Source organism: Ambystoma mexicanum, chromosome 13 (genome assembly GCF_040938575.1).
Source record: "Ambystoma mexicanum isolate Mex_15411 chromosome 13, UKY_AmexF1_1, whole genome shotgun sequence".
Lineage (NCBI taxonomy): Eukaryota > Metazoa > Chordata > Amphibia > Caudata > Ambystomatidae > Ambystoma > Ambystoma mexicanum.
The window spans coordinates 726343667-726361198 of NC_090938.1; the positions used below are offsets into that span (position 1 = coordinate 726343667).

General features: G+C 50.0%; 1 protein-coding gene across 1 annotated transcript in view; it reads left to right on the forward strand.

The window, feature by feature from the left end:
- Positions 1 to 17532, forward strand: part of LOC138521816 (complement C4-B-like) — a 528615-nt gene that overhangs the window by 370671 nt on the left and 140412 nt on the right. The window contains exon 24 of the mRNA XM_069634932.1: positions 14272 to 14475. Within this exon, the coding sequence (XP_069491033.1) occupies positions 14272 to 14475 (204 nt within the window). The remainder of the gene's footprint in view (positions 1 to 14271; positions 14476 to 17532) is intronic.

A 17532-nucleotide genomic window follows, 5' to 3' on the forward strand; every position in this document is an offset into this window, starting at 1 on the left:
ATATCCGTCAGCGGCTCATAGCTCTTATCTTCCCTCTATTCCTGATCTCAGCCAGTGGCTGACATATAGCCCTCAGCGGTTCGCAGTTCTCCTGTCTCTTGGTCTTCGCCTCATTCTAGGGTCTGAGATATAGCCCTCAGTGGCTCGTAGCTCGCTCCTTTCTTCTGTTCACTCTCTTCTTTCCTCTGGCCCTGATCTAAGCTAGTGTCTGAGGTATATCCTTCACCGGCTCGTAGCTCTCTCTCCTTTCCTCTGGACCTGATCTAAGTTAATGAAGGGAGGGCCCATGGAATGCCCCTCTTGAACCCCCATAAGCATGTTACCCCCGAAAATCCAGAAATGCAAGATGCCAGTCACTGTTTGGCCAGCCCCCAGGAAGGCAAGTGACATCCACATATGCAAACAGATATTCTCTCAGACTATCATTCAAACCTTATCCAGCTGACGTTTTCATGGATACCGGTGCCTCGACACTGACCATGGATGCAGGTGCCTCACTGGACCTGATCGACTAATGACAGATATCCAGCTGTGCTGACGTCATTAGAGACCCCACAACATAGTAACGTTAGCCATGAAGCAAACTCGCATCCCTGCCCAAAGTTACACAGACACTACGTGCACATACAAAGAAAATGCTTACACAGTTCTGTAGTTAGAGGACAGATACATATACATACTGTCAAAAGCCTTTATTATTTTCTCTCATTAGCCAAACGCAGAAACACAGAAACACAAAAAAGCAAGAGATGAAGACCAAGCTTGCAGCAACTTATTCCAACTAATCATATGGAACTACAGGATCGTATAAGGAACCTGGAAGGACCGAGTACCACTGACCCATAAGGAAAATACTATAATATAGACATATAACAATCATAGCATTAACCGTAGTAGAATTACATGAAGCCACAGGCCTCAAAATATGGGACAAAGGAAAGACTGATTTTGCAGAACACTGTCCAGGGCTGGTGCTCACAGCCAAGGTCTGAGATGAGCAGAACAATCCTGGCCCCAGAGACAAGGACCCACCTGCAAAATTACAGAATAAATCCTCACTAATTGCAGACCAGAAAGCTCAATTTTGCGGTCTTCACCCACGTGATCTGGCTGAGCCGAACAATGGACATTTACCTGCTGCAGGAAGAGGAGCAGTGCTCAGAGAAGCAGACCGAAAGTGATACATATGTTGTTTTACAACGTTGCAACCTGCAGGCTCTCTCTAAGGCAACGTGGTTATACTGATGGCAACAATGGGGACACATAGTCTTTCTCATCACCTTGAGAAGGTACATAACATAGAGAGCTAAAATCAGAACTGGGTCTTTGGCCTGGGGAGACCAGCTCCAGCCAATCAGGGAACACAAATCTAGGGGTGGATGACAAAGGAAAGGGCCAATGGTAATCCTGTGACCCTGCAACAATGTAATAGAAATAGGAAATTCCACCCCAACCACCCAATCATGTACGCTCTTTGGTTTTGGGGAAAGAGCCCTGACTTGCAATGACAGATCTCAACAAAAGCCCCTGACATGGGCTTAGAAGCTGTGATTGCTGGAGATTTTGCATGTCCTGTATGATCCCTGCCTGTTATAGAAAATAAAGGACAGATCTTACTTGCCCTTGGCTGAGTCCAGAGTCTGTATACTGGGCAAGGGTTTGTTGGGTCCTGGGTGCTTTGGACGGGCTGAGTCCAGAGTCTGTATACTGGGGAAGGGTTTGTTGGGCCGTGGATGCTTTGAACGGTGCTTGTGTAGAGTGAACTCTGGTCCTCCTGTATACCCAAACACTAGTGTATGATATATACCCTCCGTGGCTTGTAGCTCTCTTTTCTCCTCTGGTCCTGATCTAAGCTAGCGTCTGAGATATATCCCTCAGTGGCTTGTAGCTCTCTTTTCTCCTCTGGTCCTGATCTAAGCTAGCGTCTGAGATATATCCCTCAGTGGCTTGTAGCTCTCTTTTCTCCTCTGGTCCTGATCTAAGCTAGCGTCTGAGATATATCCCTCAGTGGCTTGTAGCTCTCCTTTCTCCTCTGGTCCTGATCTAAGCTAGCGTCTGAGATATATCCCTCAGTGGCTTGTAGCTCTCTTTTCTCCTCTGGTCCTGATCTAAGCTAGCGTCTGAGATATATCCCTCAGTGGCTTGTAGCTCTCTTTTCTCCTCTGGTCCTGATCTAAGCTAGCGTCTGAGATATATCCCTCAGTGGCTTGTAGCTCTCTTTTCTCCTCTGGTCCTGATCTAAGCTAGCGTCTGAGATATATCCCTCAGTGGCTTGTAGCTCTCTTTTCTCCTCTGGTCCTGATCTAAGCTAGCGTCTGAGATATATCCCTCAGTGGCTTGTAGCTCTCTTTTCTCCTCTGGTCCTGATCTAAGCTAGCGTCTGAGATATATCCCTCAGTGGCTTGTAGCTCTCTTTTCTCCTCTGGTCCTGATCTAAGCTAGCGTCTGAGATATATCCCTCAGTGGCTTGTAGCTCTCTTTTCTCCTCTGGTCCTGATCTAAGCTAGCGTCTGAGATATATCCCTCAGTGGCTTGTAGCTCTCTTTTCTCCTCTGGTCCTGATCTAAGCTAGCGTCTGAGATATATCCCTCAGTGGCTTGTAACTCTCTTCTTTCCTCTGGTCTTGATCTCGGCCAGTGTCTGAGATGTATCCCTTAGTGGTTCCTAGCTCTCTTTTTTCCTCTGGTCCTTATCCCGGCCAGTGTCTGAGATGGATCCCTCAGTGGTTCGTAGCTCTCTTCTTTCCTTGGGTCCTGATCTCAGCCGTTGTCTGAGATATAGCCCCAGTGTTCATAGTTCTTTTATTTTGCTCTGGTCCTGATTTCGGCCAATGTCTGTGATATATCCATCAGTTGCTTGTAGCTCTCTTCTTTCCGCTAGTCCTGTTCTCGGCCAGTGTCTGAAATATATCCCTGAATGGCTCATAGCTCTCTCTTTCCTGTGGTCCTGATCACTGCCCCCAGCAGGATTTCGGATTCTCCTATTCCCTGTGGTCTAGTCTCCCTTACTGGCTGTGTCTGCCCTTCTGCTACCTTCAGGTCTGTAACATTGTGTAACTGCCTCTAGATTGTTACAGTATTTAACAGTAGGCTTTATAAGCTAGAAACCTTTTAATTGTTGTTCTCATTTTCCCCCTCCTTATCCTCCTCCCTTTTGATTGGTTGAATTCAGTTGCCTATTTGTTTGCCCTTTTAATTTCCTGGCTGATGGCACTCTATTTCTCCCAACTCTTGAATGTAGTAATTTACCCTTGTTGAGCCAAAGCCAAGGGGCGTCAGCCATTTTGTGGTCTGGTGGAAATGCCTTGTTGTCCAGACGTGGCTCAGTGTCTGCTTTCACAATGTTGGGTTAGATAGACCTTTGTTGACTTTTTTTGTGCTAACTTACTACCCTTTACTTTGGGCTGGCTTTTTGGAATACTGACTTATTTATTCTGCTAAGGCAACTTCTGAAGTCTACTTGAAAGCTACAAGTGTATTTTTGGCATATTGCCATATGTCTACCAAGGCAGGGGGGATGCAAAAGTCCCCATTTTGTTCCTGCGTCAGTACTCTGCCCCTGAGTGTGGGTTAGTGCCACAGAATGGTGGTAGCTTTGCATTTTGTTATTTAAGTGCAAAGCATACAAAGCAGTTGGGTCATGTTACCATTTTGGTAGTCTCTTGCTGCCTGAAAAGGAAAAACATGACTAGTAAGATGTATTGTAGTTCCTCTGGCCTAGACATGCTGATTGTGGTTGTTCTTTGTCTGTTTCACTGCAGGTGACTAGTCTGACTAGTCTTTCCCACATGAACTGTGTGTAAGAAAGCAACCGTGCGTGTGCGTGTGCGTGCGTGCGTGTGTGAGATATTCTGGTAGCTGGTGAGGAATATGCAGTCATGAGGATCTGAGAGCCTTGCAGTGGACCTTTTCTACTTTCTCCAAATTTTCTTATGGCAATCCTCTCATTCCCTCCATCCAAGGGAATCATGTTTCAGGCTCGTCTTCCTCCCACTGATCTGGCAGAAACAACTGCACCTTCCTTCACTGCACTCTGTTAAGCTCCTGGGTCGGCGGCGGAGCCAGGTTTTGATGCCAGGGGAGCGAAGTGCCACTCAAGGTGGCGCCACCGCCGCTGCGCAGCTCAGGGCAGAGATCGGTCGGTTTCGCAGATATAACTAGGAACTGTTGATGCCTAATATTCAAGGAAAAACGGGCTGGGTTTTTTACCTGGTATATATTTCATTAATAAAACCTTACACTTATACAAGCCACATCTATTATCAGTTACACACCACACATTTGTAATGGAGGGAACGTCCATTTAAAATAGAATGTCAATCTGACAATGAAATCTAGAGATCTGAATCAGATCCATCCATACAACACACATTAGCAAACAAGCAATATACCATACCGTGCTATGCCACGCCTAGCACAGGACAGTTCAGCTCATTCAGGACACTTTAAACAGCCAGGCCCTGTGACTGACTGCAGGCCAGCGGAGGCAGCGGGCACTGGCTGGGCATGAGAGAGTCTCATTCTCATGTCAGTGGCACGGAGTGCGCCACGGGCACAGCACAGTCCAGGAGGGCTCAGCCTAGCACTGCAGTCAGTCAGTGTGGCACTTATGTACAACAAGGCAGGCAGGCCACTAGGCTGCTGGCTGGTGCTGGGGCAGACTCCGCGTGCAGCTGCGGCGGCTTCCTGGGTGACAGTTGACTGTCTACTCTCTGCTAGTGCTCCGCTCAGCTCCTCTGGGCCCAAACGAAATTGGCAGTTGTTTCTGGGCTGGGAAGGAAGGAATTGATACATTTATAGCAAATGTGCCAGGTAAAGGTTGTGCACGGCAGCGGCTGGTGGCTCCAGATAGTCTGGGGGCTCTCTGCCTGCAGGCAGGCCTGGGTCGGGCCGGCTTTGGGGACAAGGAAATGGAAACAGCTCAGTGTGGCTGTGTCATATCGCACCATAGTGTGATCTTTATTCATGCATGAGGCCATGAGCATCAGGCTGGTGGCTGCAGGCAAATGCTGCAATGCCTCAGCACCTGCAGGCCAGGTCCCAGCCTCCAGGCCGGCGCCGCCGGGCCAAGATCAAACAGTTCACTGTTCACTCTGTCTTTCTCTCGCCGGCATGTCATGATGTTATGATCTGGATGCCCGGACCCCGTTTCGCAAACGGACGGGCGGTCGGACACGGGTTCATCGTCCCCTTGGCCTGGCACAAAAGTGGCACTGTTGCACAGGAACTCTCAACATGGGGCGGTGGGTGCTGGAGTGCATTGCAGCACATTGCAAAAAATTGTGGAAGGATCGAGTTGAAGGAACTCATTTAAATTTTACAGTAAGGAAGATGGAAGAAGTAAGAACAGAGGCATTGCTATGGGGGAGTAAGGGGGCTATAGCCGCAGGTCTTTTGGTTGTAGCCCCGGATAGAAGCTCATGGATCAACTAGCTATAGCTAGCCCCGAGTCCCGCCAGTCCCGACATTAGCTTACCCCCTGATCGATTCCAGACCTAGCAACACCCCTGAGTAAGAACTTCAATCAGCAGGCCGCCAGGGCCCACCCCTGTGGCAGCAGCAGCACCCAGGTCACGTCACTCACGCGTGTGCTTTGCTGGTGCACGACCGACCCACTGCGCGCCTATGCCATTGACAACACTGAAGTTAAGTAAAAGTTAACACAACACCAGCCTGCCCGGCGGCCTGGGGCCATGCACACTCATGGATGGCATGCATGAATCCTGCCATTGCATAATCAATATTGAAGCAGCAGGCCCGCCGGCCCGAGCGGCTGCACCGCCGGCGGTGCTGTGAGTGACTGTGTCGGGTGTGCGCACAGCACACCGCACTGCAGCGCGTGGTGGTGAGCACACAGTACCACAGGCTCAGTGGGAGCCGGAGGGGGCGCACCAGGCACCAGGGTGAAGCCAGAGTGGGCAACCGCACCCCTTTGTCCCCCTGGCTCCTGTCCTGGGTCTGTATCTTCCACTGAAAGAGAAGTTGGCACCCCTGTTGCCCAGTGGGGACCCGAGTGGCATTTTATTGCTGCTGATTTTACTGATCTTCGACTTCATTAGACACCCTGGCCCGGACCTCCGCAGCCGACCTTTCAAGGAACTGGAGCATCACTGGCTTGTCCCGAAGTTGCAGTATTGTGCTGATGTCCTCTCATCCTCCATTTGTGGGGTCATCTCCCATAAGTCTGCTCCCCTCGTCTAGGTCACTGGAATCAGCCTTCTGTGCTCAGGTGATTGAGGGGCAGTGCTTGGATCAAGAACTGGGAACCCAACCTGGCCTCTGAGCTCACCTTTGCACCCTCTAACAGTGCCCCTTCCCCTCGGTGCCCATCAGTGCTGTCCACATCTGGCCTCTGAGCTCACCTCTGCACCCTCTAACAGTCCACCTTCCCCTCGGGCCCGTCAGTGCTGTCCACACCTGGCCTCTGAGCTCACCTCTGCACCCTCTAACAGTGCCCCTTCCCCTTGGTGCCCATCAGTGCTGTCCACATCTGGCCTCTGAGCTCACCTCTGCACCCTCTAACAGTGCGCCTTCCCCTCGGTGCCAATCAGTGCTGTCCACATCTGGCCTCTGAGCTCACCTCTGCACCCTCTAACAGTGCCCCTTCCCCTCGGTGCCCATCAGTGCTGTCTCACCTGGCCTCTGAGCTCACCTCTGCACCCTCTAGCAGTCCACCTTCCCCTCGGAGCCCGTCAGTGCTGTCTCACCACTGCACCCCATTACAGTCCACCTTCCCCTAGGGGACCGTCAGTGCTGTCCACACCTGGCCTCTGAGCTCACCTCTGCACCCACTAACAGTGCCCCTTCTCCTCGGTGCCCATCAGTGCTGTCCACATCTGGCCTCTGAGCTCACCTCTGCACCCTCTAACAGTGCCCCTTCCCGTCGGTGCCCATCCGTGCTGTCCACACCTGGCCTCTGAGCTCACCTCTGCACCCTCTAACAGTACACCTTCCCCTCGGTGCCCATCAGTGCTGTCTCACCACTGCACCCTCTAACAGTCCACCTTCCCCTAGGTGCCCATCAGTGCTGTCCACACCTGGCCTCTGAGCTCAACTCTGCACCCTCTAACAGTCCACCTTCCCCCCGGGGCCCTTCAGTGCTGTCCACACCTGGCCTCTGAGCTCACCTCTGCACCCTCTAACAGTCCACCTTCCCCCCGGGGCCCGAGCTCACCTCTGCACCCTCTAACAGTCCACCTTCCCCCCGGGGCCCGTCAGTGCTGTCCACACCTGGCCTCTGAGCTCACCTCTGCACCCTCTAACAGTCCACCTTCCCCCCGGGGCCCGTCAGTGCTGTCCACACCTGGCCTCTGAGCTCACCTCTGCACCCTCTAACAGTCCACCTTCCCCTCGGGCCCGTCAGTGCTGTCCACACCTGGCCTCTGAGCTCACCTCTGCACCCTCTAACAGTCCACCTTCCCCTCGGTGCCTGTCAGTGCTGTCCACACCTGGCCTCTGAGCTCACCTCTGCACCCTCTAACAGTGCCCCTTCTCCTCGGTGCCCATCAGTGCTGTCCACATCTGGCCTCTGAGCTCACCTCTGCACCCTCTAACAGTGCCCCTTCCCGTCGGTGCCCATCACTGCTGTCCACACCTGGCCTCTGAGCTCACCTCTGCACCCTCTAACAGTACACCTTCCCCTCGGTGCCCATCAGTGCTGGCTCACCACTGCACCCTCTAACAGTCCACCTTCCCCTAGGTGCCCATCAGTGCTGTCTCACCTCTGCACCCTCTAACAGTCCACCTTCCCCCCGGTGCCCATCCGTGCTGTCCACACCTGGCCTCTGAGATCACCTCTGCACCCTCTAACAGTCCACCTTCCCCCCGGGGCCCGTCAGTGCTGTCCACACCTGGCCTCTGAGCTCACCTCTGCACCCTCTAACAGTCCACCTTCCCCCCGGTGCCCATCCGTGCTGTCCACACCTGGCCTCTGAGCTCACCTCTGCACCCTCTAACAGTCCACCTTCCCCCCGGGGCCCGTCAGTGCTGTCCACACCTGGCCTCTGAGCTCACCTCTGCACCCTCTAACAGTCCACCTTCCCCTCGGGCCCGTCAGTGCTGTCCACATCTGGCCTCTGAGCTCACCTCTGCACCCTCTAACAGTCCACCTTCCCCTCGGGCCCGTCAGTGCTGTCCACACCTGGCCTCTGAGCTCACCTCTGCACCCTCTAACAGTCCACCTTCCCCTCGGGCCCGTCAGTGCTGTCCACATCTGGCCTCTGAGCTCACCTCTGCACCCTCTAACAGTCCACCTTCCCCTCGGGCCCGTCAGTGCTGTCCACACCTGGCCTCTGAGCTCACCTCTGCACCCTCTAACAGTCCACCTTCCCCTCGGAGCTCGTCAGTGCTGTACCTCTGCACCCTGTAACAGTCCACCTTCCCCTCGGGCCCGTTAGTGCTGTCCACACCTGGCCTCTGAGCTCACCTCTGCACCCTCAAACAGTCCACCTTCCCCCCGGGGCCCGTCAGTGCTGTCCACACCTGGCCTCTGAGCTCACCTCTGCACCCTCTAACAGTCCACCTTCCCCCCGGGGCCCGTCAGTGCTGTCCACACCTGGCCTCTGAGCTCACCTCTGCACCCTCTAACAGTCCACCTTCCCCTCGGGCCCGTCAGTGCTGTCCACACCTGGCCTCTGAGCTCACCTCTGCACCCTCTAACAGTCCACCTTCCCCCCGGGGCCCGTCAGTGCTGTCCACACCTGGCCTCTGAGCTCACCTCTGCACCCTCTAACAGTCCACCTTCCCCTCGGGCCCGTCAGTGCTGTCCACACCTGGCCTCTGAGCTCACCTCTGCACCCTCTAACAGTCCACCTTCCCCTCGGTGCCCGTCAGTGCTGTCTCACCTCTGCACCCTCTAACAGTGCCCCTTCCCCTCAGTGCCCGTCAGTGCTGTCCACATCGGGCCCAGTGTTTTAGGACTGTGTTGGCCACTGTGTTGGTTCTTAGCACCAGCCTGCGCCAACCAATGACATACCCCTCAGTATAATAACCTCATAACAACATTCTCCAAGTCCCAACTTTCTGAAAATGCGTTTATTTATTGTGCATTTGTAAGGTGCTTATATATCAAGTGCACTGTGTTCCAAAGTGCCAAAATATGTATATTTCTTTATTATGAAAATACTCTCGCAAAAAAAGCTACATTGAAAACACATTACTCTGCTAACATATTAATCTTGCTAAACAATCCTGCGCATTTCCATTCTAAAAAGCCAACACGTGATGCATCGAGACAGGATTTACAAGTATTTGACATTAGTATAATCGTGCAACAGTCTAGACTCTAGAGAAACAAGAAGCGTCTTGCTTCTGGAGTGTGTTTCTAGCATGAAGTTGTGGATCTAAGTTTACAGAAAGTTGGGACTTGTTGTTATTAAATGATCATAGTAAAGGATACATCACTTGTTGGCGCAAGCTTTACAATGCCAGAGCTGACCCTTGGGTTCCCATCAAGTAAAGATAGGTGTCATATCACCCCAATTTTCTTGTCATAGTCAACACAAACCTGACATGTTATCGGCATTTCTGTAAAATATCCAGCTGTGCAATACTTTCTAAGCCCTTTCAAAGTCTCTAAAATGTTATTATTATTATTGTATTTATTGAGCACGGACCTGGCTTCGAGAAGTAACAGAGTGCTTTACAGAGTTATACACGAATACAGATACACAACGGAGCGCTTTACAGAGTTATACACTAATACAGATACACAACGGAGCGCTTTACAGAGTTATACACTAATACAGATACACAACGGAGCGCTTTACAGAGGTATACACTAATACAGATACATAACGGAGCGCTTTACAGAGTTATACACTAATACAGATACATAACGGAGCGCTTTACAGAGTTATACACTAATACAGATACATAACGGAGCGCTTTACAGAGTTATACACTAATACAGATACATAACGGAGCGCTTTACAGAGTTATACACTAATACAGATACATAACGGAGCGCTTTACAGAGTTATACACGAATACAGATACACAACGGAGCGCTTTACAGAGTTATACACTAATACAGATACACAACGGAGCGCTTTACAGAGTTATACACTAATACAGATACACAACGGAGCGCTTTACAGAGGTATACACTAATACAGATACACAACGGAGCGCTTTACAGAGGTATACACTAATACAGATACATAACGGAGCGCTTTACAGAGGTATACACTAATACAGATACATAACAGAGTGCTTTACAGAGTTATACACGAATACAGATACACAACGGAGCGCTTTACAGAGTTATACACGAATACAGATACACAACAGAGCGCTTTACAGAGGTATACACTAATACAGATACATAACAGAGTGCTTTACAGAGTTATACACGAATACAGATACACAACGGAGCGCTTTACAGAGTTATACACGAATACAGATACACAACGGAGCGCTTTACAGAGTTATACACGAATACAGATACATAACGGAGCGCTTTACAGAGGTAACAACAGAACAGATATACAGTGGGGGTAGGGCACAGAGGAAGAGTACAGCTGTGCAGGGTGGCAGGGAGGAGAGGGGCGTACGCCGTCTAGCGAGTCAGGTTGCACAGGGGCAACGTGATTGTCTAGGTGTTGAGGAGGAGGGACTACTTGAAGAGGTGGGTCTTGAGTTCTTTTCTGAATTGTAGGAGCGTGAGGGCGAGTCTGATGCTGATGGAGAGGAGGTTCCACAGTCTTGGGGCATAGACAGAGAAGGCTCGTTTTCGGGTCCTTTCCTTTTTACAGTGGCAGATTTCATGTCTGCACGTGTCCTGGCTTCTGGCGGAGTGCTGTCCGCCACAGTTGCTGAGTTGCTGGGTGACTTGAGGGTAGCTGCCTAATTGATGATGCAGCAATAGTTGAAGGTGATTGGTGCATGCAGTGGGAGCCAGTGAAGGTCGATGAGGGCTGGAGTGATGTGGTTGTATCAGCGTAGACCCTTGATGAGTCATGCAGCTGCATGTAGGACACTTCTCATGGGCACAAGGGAGGATGACGGGAGGCCTTCGAGGAGAGCATTGCCCATATCCAGGTGGGATAGAACCAGTGTTTGAACGGTGCATCTAAACTTGTCCGGAGGGAGGAAGGGCTTGACTTTTGGCAGGATGGAGAGCTGATACCACGCTGTCTGAGTTTTCTTAGCTTTGTGTGTCTTGAAGGAGAGGTGTTTGTCGATGTGAACCCAAGGGACTTGGCGCAGGAGTTGAACTTGGGTGTGAATCCCTCAGAGTTCATGGTTGATAGCCAGGTCTGTATGTCTGGGTGTTCGGTGTTGTGGGTGAGGAGTAGGAATTCGGTCTTGGAGGGGTTGAGCTTGAAGTATGCACTGGACATCCAAGACTGGACCAGCGAGAGGCAGGTTTTGAGCCTATGGATGTCCTTGATGGAGTTGATCTAGAGATATAGCTGTGTGTCGTCTGCGTATTGGTGGACGTGGATGTCGCGTGTGACTAGGAGGGCTCAGCGGCTCCACGTATAGATTGAAGATCACTGGGGAGAGGATGGAACCCTGTGGGACTCCACAGGTGGCGGGTCTACATTGGATCTTTGCGTCTTTTACACTCCCTTTCCTGGTTTTGTAATGTGTGTGCCTATTTTAACTAAAGAGTGCATTGTTAGCATCGCAGTGCGCGGGACTCACTATATTGAGTGCTCCTGGGTAGATAAACTGTACTTTATGACCACCCCACTCCGCTCCTTAGCGTGGGTCTGGATGCTCTCTCACACTCTAGCAAGGTGAGAGTCAGAAGTAACTTGGCAGGAACCCTCACTACACTACAGGTTGTTTTTTCTGCAGTAGTGAAAGGCACATAGAAACCTCCCTAACACTGCGGTGGTCCTGGTTCGCAGGGCCCCGCGGTCTCCATCAGGCAAGGTTTTTGTATTTTCAATCATGATCCGTTCATTGACATGTCTGAAACTTACAGCTGGAATATGGGTTACTCGCGTGGGCCACCACAGCTCATGTTTCTCTCTCTAGCTAACAATAGGACACCTGCATGGGAGTGGGGTGGCTGCATTTGCCCCCGGGCTTTGGGGGGAGGCTTCCCTGGCTCCAGTGATGAGATGGGCCATTGGGCTTGCTGTGCTAATGCATAGAGCGCAGGTGGGTACATGGATAGCATAGTGACACAGACGGAAGGTGAGTACAGGCAAACTATAGAGATGTTAAATATGGCTTCCTGTTTTCAGTGTTTATTTTCTTTTTAATTTGGTGACGTTTTTCCCAGTGCTTTCAAAAATGTGGTATCTAGGTTTCAATGTTTCCCATTTCCCCCCCTTAAATAAATTGCAGACATCTGTGCTTTTTCATTGTATATTAAAAAATGTGCTCTCATTTCATGTTACGATAGGTTGTTTATAACGCATTTAATACCCAGAGGTTTCTAAGCGCGGACCCGGGGATCGAACCTGTGTTGCGCTGTGTATTTTTGCTTCCAAGGCGAGCACATAGCCCTTAAGCTATCCTCTCGAGACAGCAAAGACGCAGGGTGTATCAAATAATTGAAACAGAAATATTCTCCACAATGGAAAAAGACTGCTTTAGTTGTATGTACACTTCCTATGTGTCACTAACCTCGTGATCCTAGTTTGCTTGCGACTGGCTTGCACTGTCTTCATTAACCTTAGAACTCCCATGGATCAGCTCTGATGCAAGTTTAATGACATGCTGGTCCACAGTTCTTGTCTTTTCTGCAGTTTCTACGAAACCTTAGAAAAGACATGAATTCCTTAAACGTACAGTAAGGTCATCTGTGGGTTGTTTGGAGAAAAAAGTAACCGCAACCAACAGGAGGCGTCTAATAGAGAGATGGGGAGGGAGGGAGGGAGGGGAGGGAGGGAGGGGAGGGGAGGGGGGGGGGGTGCGGGGACCGTGGGTGCAATGCTTGGCGGAGGTTGGCTGGAGAGGTTCCTGCTACAGTGAAAGTATGGGGCCAAAAGCAATGAAAGGCAAAAGAAAGTCATCAGATGCAGCCTTTCCTGCAGATAAACTAATCCGTGAGCCTGGCAAAGGTAAACATACATTTTAAAAAGGCAGTGCTTGACATACCACATCAGTCAGGACATGCCCCCTTCTGGCTCCTTTTATCACCACCTCTTCTTTAGACCCGCCAACCCCGTAACATTATCAGAAAATGCAACATGCACAGAAAATGCAGCCAGCTGTCCTGAAAATGGCGTTTCCCCAGTTTCCACTAACAGGCAAACATTTCATCTGGGTGGGGTTTTGCTGAGTTTTACAGATGGAACCCTAAATCTGGAAGACCCGTGTGAAAGAAGGGTTCCTTGACTTAACCCTCTTCCCTGAACCATAGTGAGACGTGGCAGTGCCCATGCCAGGGACTAAGGTGATGCCCCCTGGCCCGGGGATCCCCCATATACCACCTCCGGGATAGCTCGCCACGTAGCTGGTGGGCATCTCCGGTGCCCAGAAGCCCTCCTGTTCCCAAAGGGGGGCCATGGCATGAGACGTTGCCCCCCCTCCACCCCCCAGGAAGGAACTCAAAGGCATGATCCTCAGGAACCCCCTGGAATTCTTCTGTTTCTATTTATTAGACCCATCTAAAGGGATGTGTAAGCATGTTTACATGTATTCGGGCATAGGTCTTGCCAACAAGTTATTGTTAATTGAGATAGGTGCATGTTCACTGCACATTGTGTATGCTCTCATGATGCTGTGCAGAATGTGTGCATCCTTTCCAATGGGAAGATATGGGTCCCTTCTGCTTTTGGGCACAATGTGGGCACAGCCCACTTCCACCACTTTGCCATAGGATGTACACTAAGAGCCTTTCATAGCAAGTCTAGAATGCATTACCAGTGCTATTTTTGGACTGCTTAAATTTGACTCTCTCAAACAACTCTGGCTTGCCTGACTGTAGAGCTGTTCTTTGCAGACTTCAATGCTAGCTCCATGCTTGTTTTGATCCTTTTCAAAATCCATAAGAATGGGATGTCATCCTCTGGGGGTCCAGGGACTCCTTCTTGAGCTCATGCTTAACCTGCATTTCTCAGGCCAAGCCCCTTCCTGCATTCTAGTTGTAGGGACTGTGTGAACGTGGCAGGTATTTGGGTCTTCACAGTAGACAATAAACATACTTTCATGATTCTATGATATGTATTTACTTATTTGAATTTGTATAGAGTGCCACATGCCCGTAGGCCTCGGAGCGCGTACGACATGCATGCTGCGTATCAGAAATGTGAAGACTATTCCAGCAGCCTGTCTTCTCAATTCACATTTCTTTTTCTCTCTTCTGCAGCTGACATCTCCATGGAGACCGTCAACAACAGTCTAGGTGCGGACTCAGTGAGTCGCTTCATCCGGGTGCCGCTGGGCTGCGCGGAGCAGACCATGATCTACATGGCACCGGGGGTGTACGCCATGAAGTACCTGGACGAGACGGAGCAGTGGACGCGCCTGGGCCCGGAACGCAGGGACGAAGCATTAGAAACCATGAAGCAAGGTGACCTTTTCCGTTCAGGAGTCTGAGACAGAGCAGGGGCAAGGGGACACATGGGCACCAGGGAGAGGGACAGGAATGTCTGCACGCCTTGAGATGGGAAGCATCAGCAGTACAGGTACCGAGGCAAGGTACTCCCATTACAGGGGCTTCATGATGGAACCATCTCATCAATAGGTCCAATGTAGGCCCTGCAGGTGCTGCATGATATCCAATGACTTATGTTGTGAATTGGGGGCAGATGGAACATTTTCACTTATAAGCGTAAAGACAATTGTGCAAATTCGCGCTCTGAAACACCTGTGTATGAGCGCGATATAAATAAAATATCATAAATCAAAAAATGTTGGCTCGAAAGGATGTATCTGGCACTCCCTCACCATTTGGAATTTCTCTCCATTTTATAATTGTTTTAGTTCTGGAGAACAACAACTAAGAGTCATATCAGTCTAGAACAGGAGTCTGCAACCTGTGGCTCTACAGATGTGTTTGACTACCACTCCCATGATCCCTCACCACTGACAATGCTGGCTAGGACTGCTGGGATGTATAGTCCAACGCATCTGGAGGGCCAAAGCTTTCAGATCCCTGATCTAGAACCAGTCCCCCCCAAAAAAAGGGAGCATTGAAGGGCACATCACTTTTATACAACAAAAGCAAACTCAGGCACGTTTTGTCCATGTTGGGGACCTTGTTTGTTGAGGGCAAGGCTATGTCTGGATGAATGATTTTAAGAGTTGCCCAGGGAAAGAAAGATGTGTGTCCATTTGTGATACTTAACCATCTTATTTTACAGCCAATACGTGTCCAAAACCCCTTTGAAGCCATTTACCCCAAGAGGATGTTTAGGGAAGATTTTGGGGGGCATTGGGTTTCAGGACAGCGTTTCAGAGTAAAATGAATTCACTAAACATATTCAAAGGAAGGAAAGACTATAGGAATGGGTGGAGTGAAAGAAGGAGTGTGTTGAGGCTGAAAACAGGGGCTAGCAAGGAAACAAACAGTACTTCCCAGCTACAAATGTTTCCCATATAATATATTCAAACAAAAAATCAGGATGGGAGACCCACACTTTTGAGATTCAGGATCATTTTAGTTTAATCTCTGAATTTTGGTGATACATATAATATATCTATTGTTAGCATAATAACAGACAGACGGACAGTTGTACATTTGATATGTAGGTGTACCACTAGGCTACAGCTAGACGCTTCTACTCCGGTAACCAATTGCTGGCGCCATTGATTGACGCTACCGCCATCTGTGGACCCCGGTTCCAGATACAGTTCTTTGGACTAATTCCATCAGCAACAGTGGCCACTGGGCCACCGCCTTCACCTGACTTCCCGCATGGTCGAAGACTCTCAGAAGCCCTTACCGCCGCACCGCTTGTCGGTTCACGATACCCCACGGACAGTGTTTCATCCCTTCACCTCCATCCTGAAGAAGGCCATCCCAGTCACCTACGTCCAGTCTTCGTACCCTATGGCCGAAACACTACAGTGTCGATCTATGACACAACTACACCCCTTGCATACTTGTACACACCTGTTGTTGTGTTTTTTCCCTATGACAATACCCATGGACCAACTGAGGTCCTGGGCTGCATTCACTCTTGTGTTGTAAACCCTTGTTAACTGTGTATCCAAGAGATTTTGCACCATCAGAAGGCTTGCACCCTCGACACTCTTGAGGGTGGTACCTAGTTGTACACCTACATATCAAATGTACAACTGTCCGTCTGTCTATTATTATGCTAACAATTGATATATTATATGTATCATCACCAAAATTCAGAGATTAAACTAAAATTATCCTGAATCTCAAAAGTGTGGGTCTCCCATCCTGATTTTTTGTTTGAATATACGTTCACCCTCCTGGGCATATCAGGACCTAGCCAGGCGCCCTGTATTATTACCTGTTTCCCATATAAAACAGCACACTGGGTAAGGTAGTTCAGTAGGTGAATGTGCCTGCCATGTCACTCTGTATGTAACCTGCACTTCGCAGCTTCAGCTCAGAGTAGTGATGGGACAGCCTTTCATCAATGTGAAATAAGTGCCATTGAAAAGGGTGGCGTGACATTTCACTGCACGCTTGCACCTCTGTAGGTCACTTGCCAGGCATGCCGGGCTCTTCTTTTGATCCTTTTGAGGTTAGTAAATTGGGGGAGAGTTTGTGGCTGGCCTGTAGCTCTGAAACACCTTTAAACACCTGACAGCGTCAGGCAGATGGTAAATGTACATATTCCACTGAGGTGGGTGATGTTACACAGGGGTGAGTCCATCACAGGCCTGTATCCATGAAAGTTCTACAGGACTAGGACCAAGCATGCGTATGTGTAATGTCAGCAAGGACGACGGAAACTGACAAAGAGGTGAACTATATATATATTTATTTGGTTTACATTTACGGGAAGGAGCCCTGCTGACTCTGACCATGTTACGCAGCATCAACCATCCCCACGCCGCAGGATTCCCTTACAGAATCCTGCAAGCAGCATGTCTCGTGCGGAGAGTGCGAGACAAGGAATCCAACTCTACACATCCCCTCCTCTTCACAAAGCCCCCCCTTGGGGAATCTCCTGAGGTCCAGAACTTCATTGTGCATAGTCTCAGAGGTAACCCGGTCTACAGCACCTCCTTCCACTTCTGGATCTGGAAGACTCTGCAGTGCCCGGCCTGTAGGACCCACCAGATGCGTTAAGAGTTGTCACTTCTCGTAACTATCACTCGCTCCAAGTTCCATAACCTGTACAGATGATTACTGCAGTGATTCCCACTTAATCGATTGCGGCTGTGAGTGGCAGTAAGTCCTTAGAGAGGAAGAGACCCTCCTATGATACAGGGGCAGGAGGACCTTTGAAGCGAAGGGGAGGTTGAACTCTTGAGAGAGAGGTCGTCACACGAAGAGATGCTTTAGGTGTGACTGTGTGTCACAATGGGCGGCCAGTCCGGATTGCCCCACACTGAGGATTATTTGCAGAATTTTTAAGGGAAAGGCACACCTAGCTAGGTGCTGTCACCCCAGGAGGGCCACGACCAACTGGATTGGCTATGA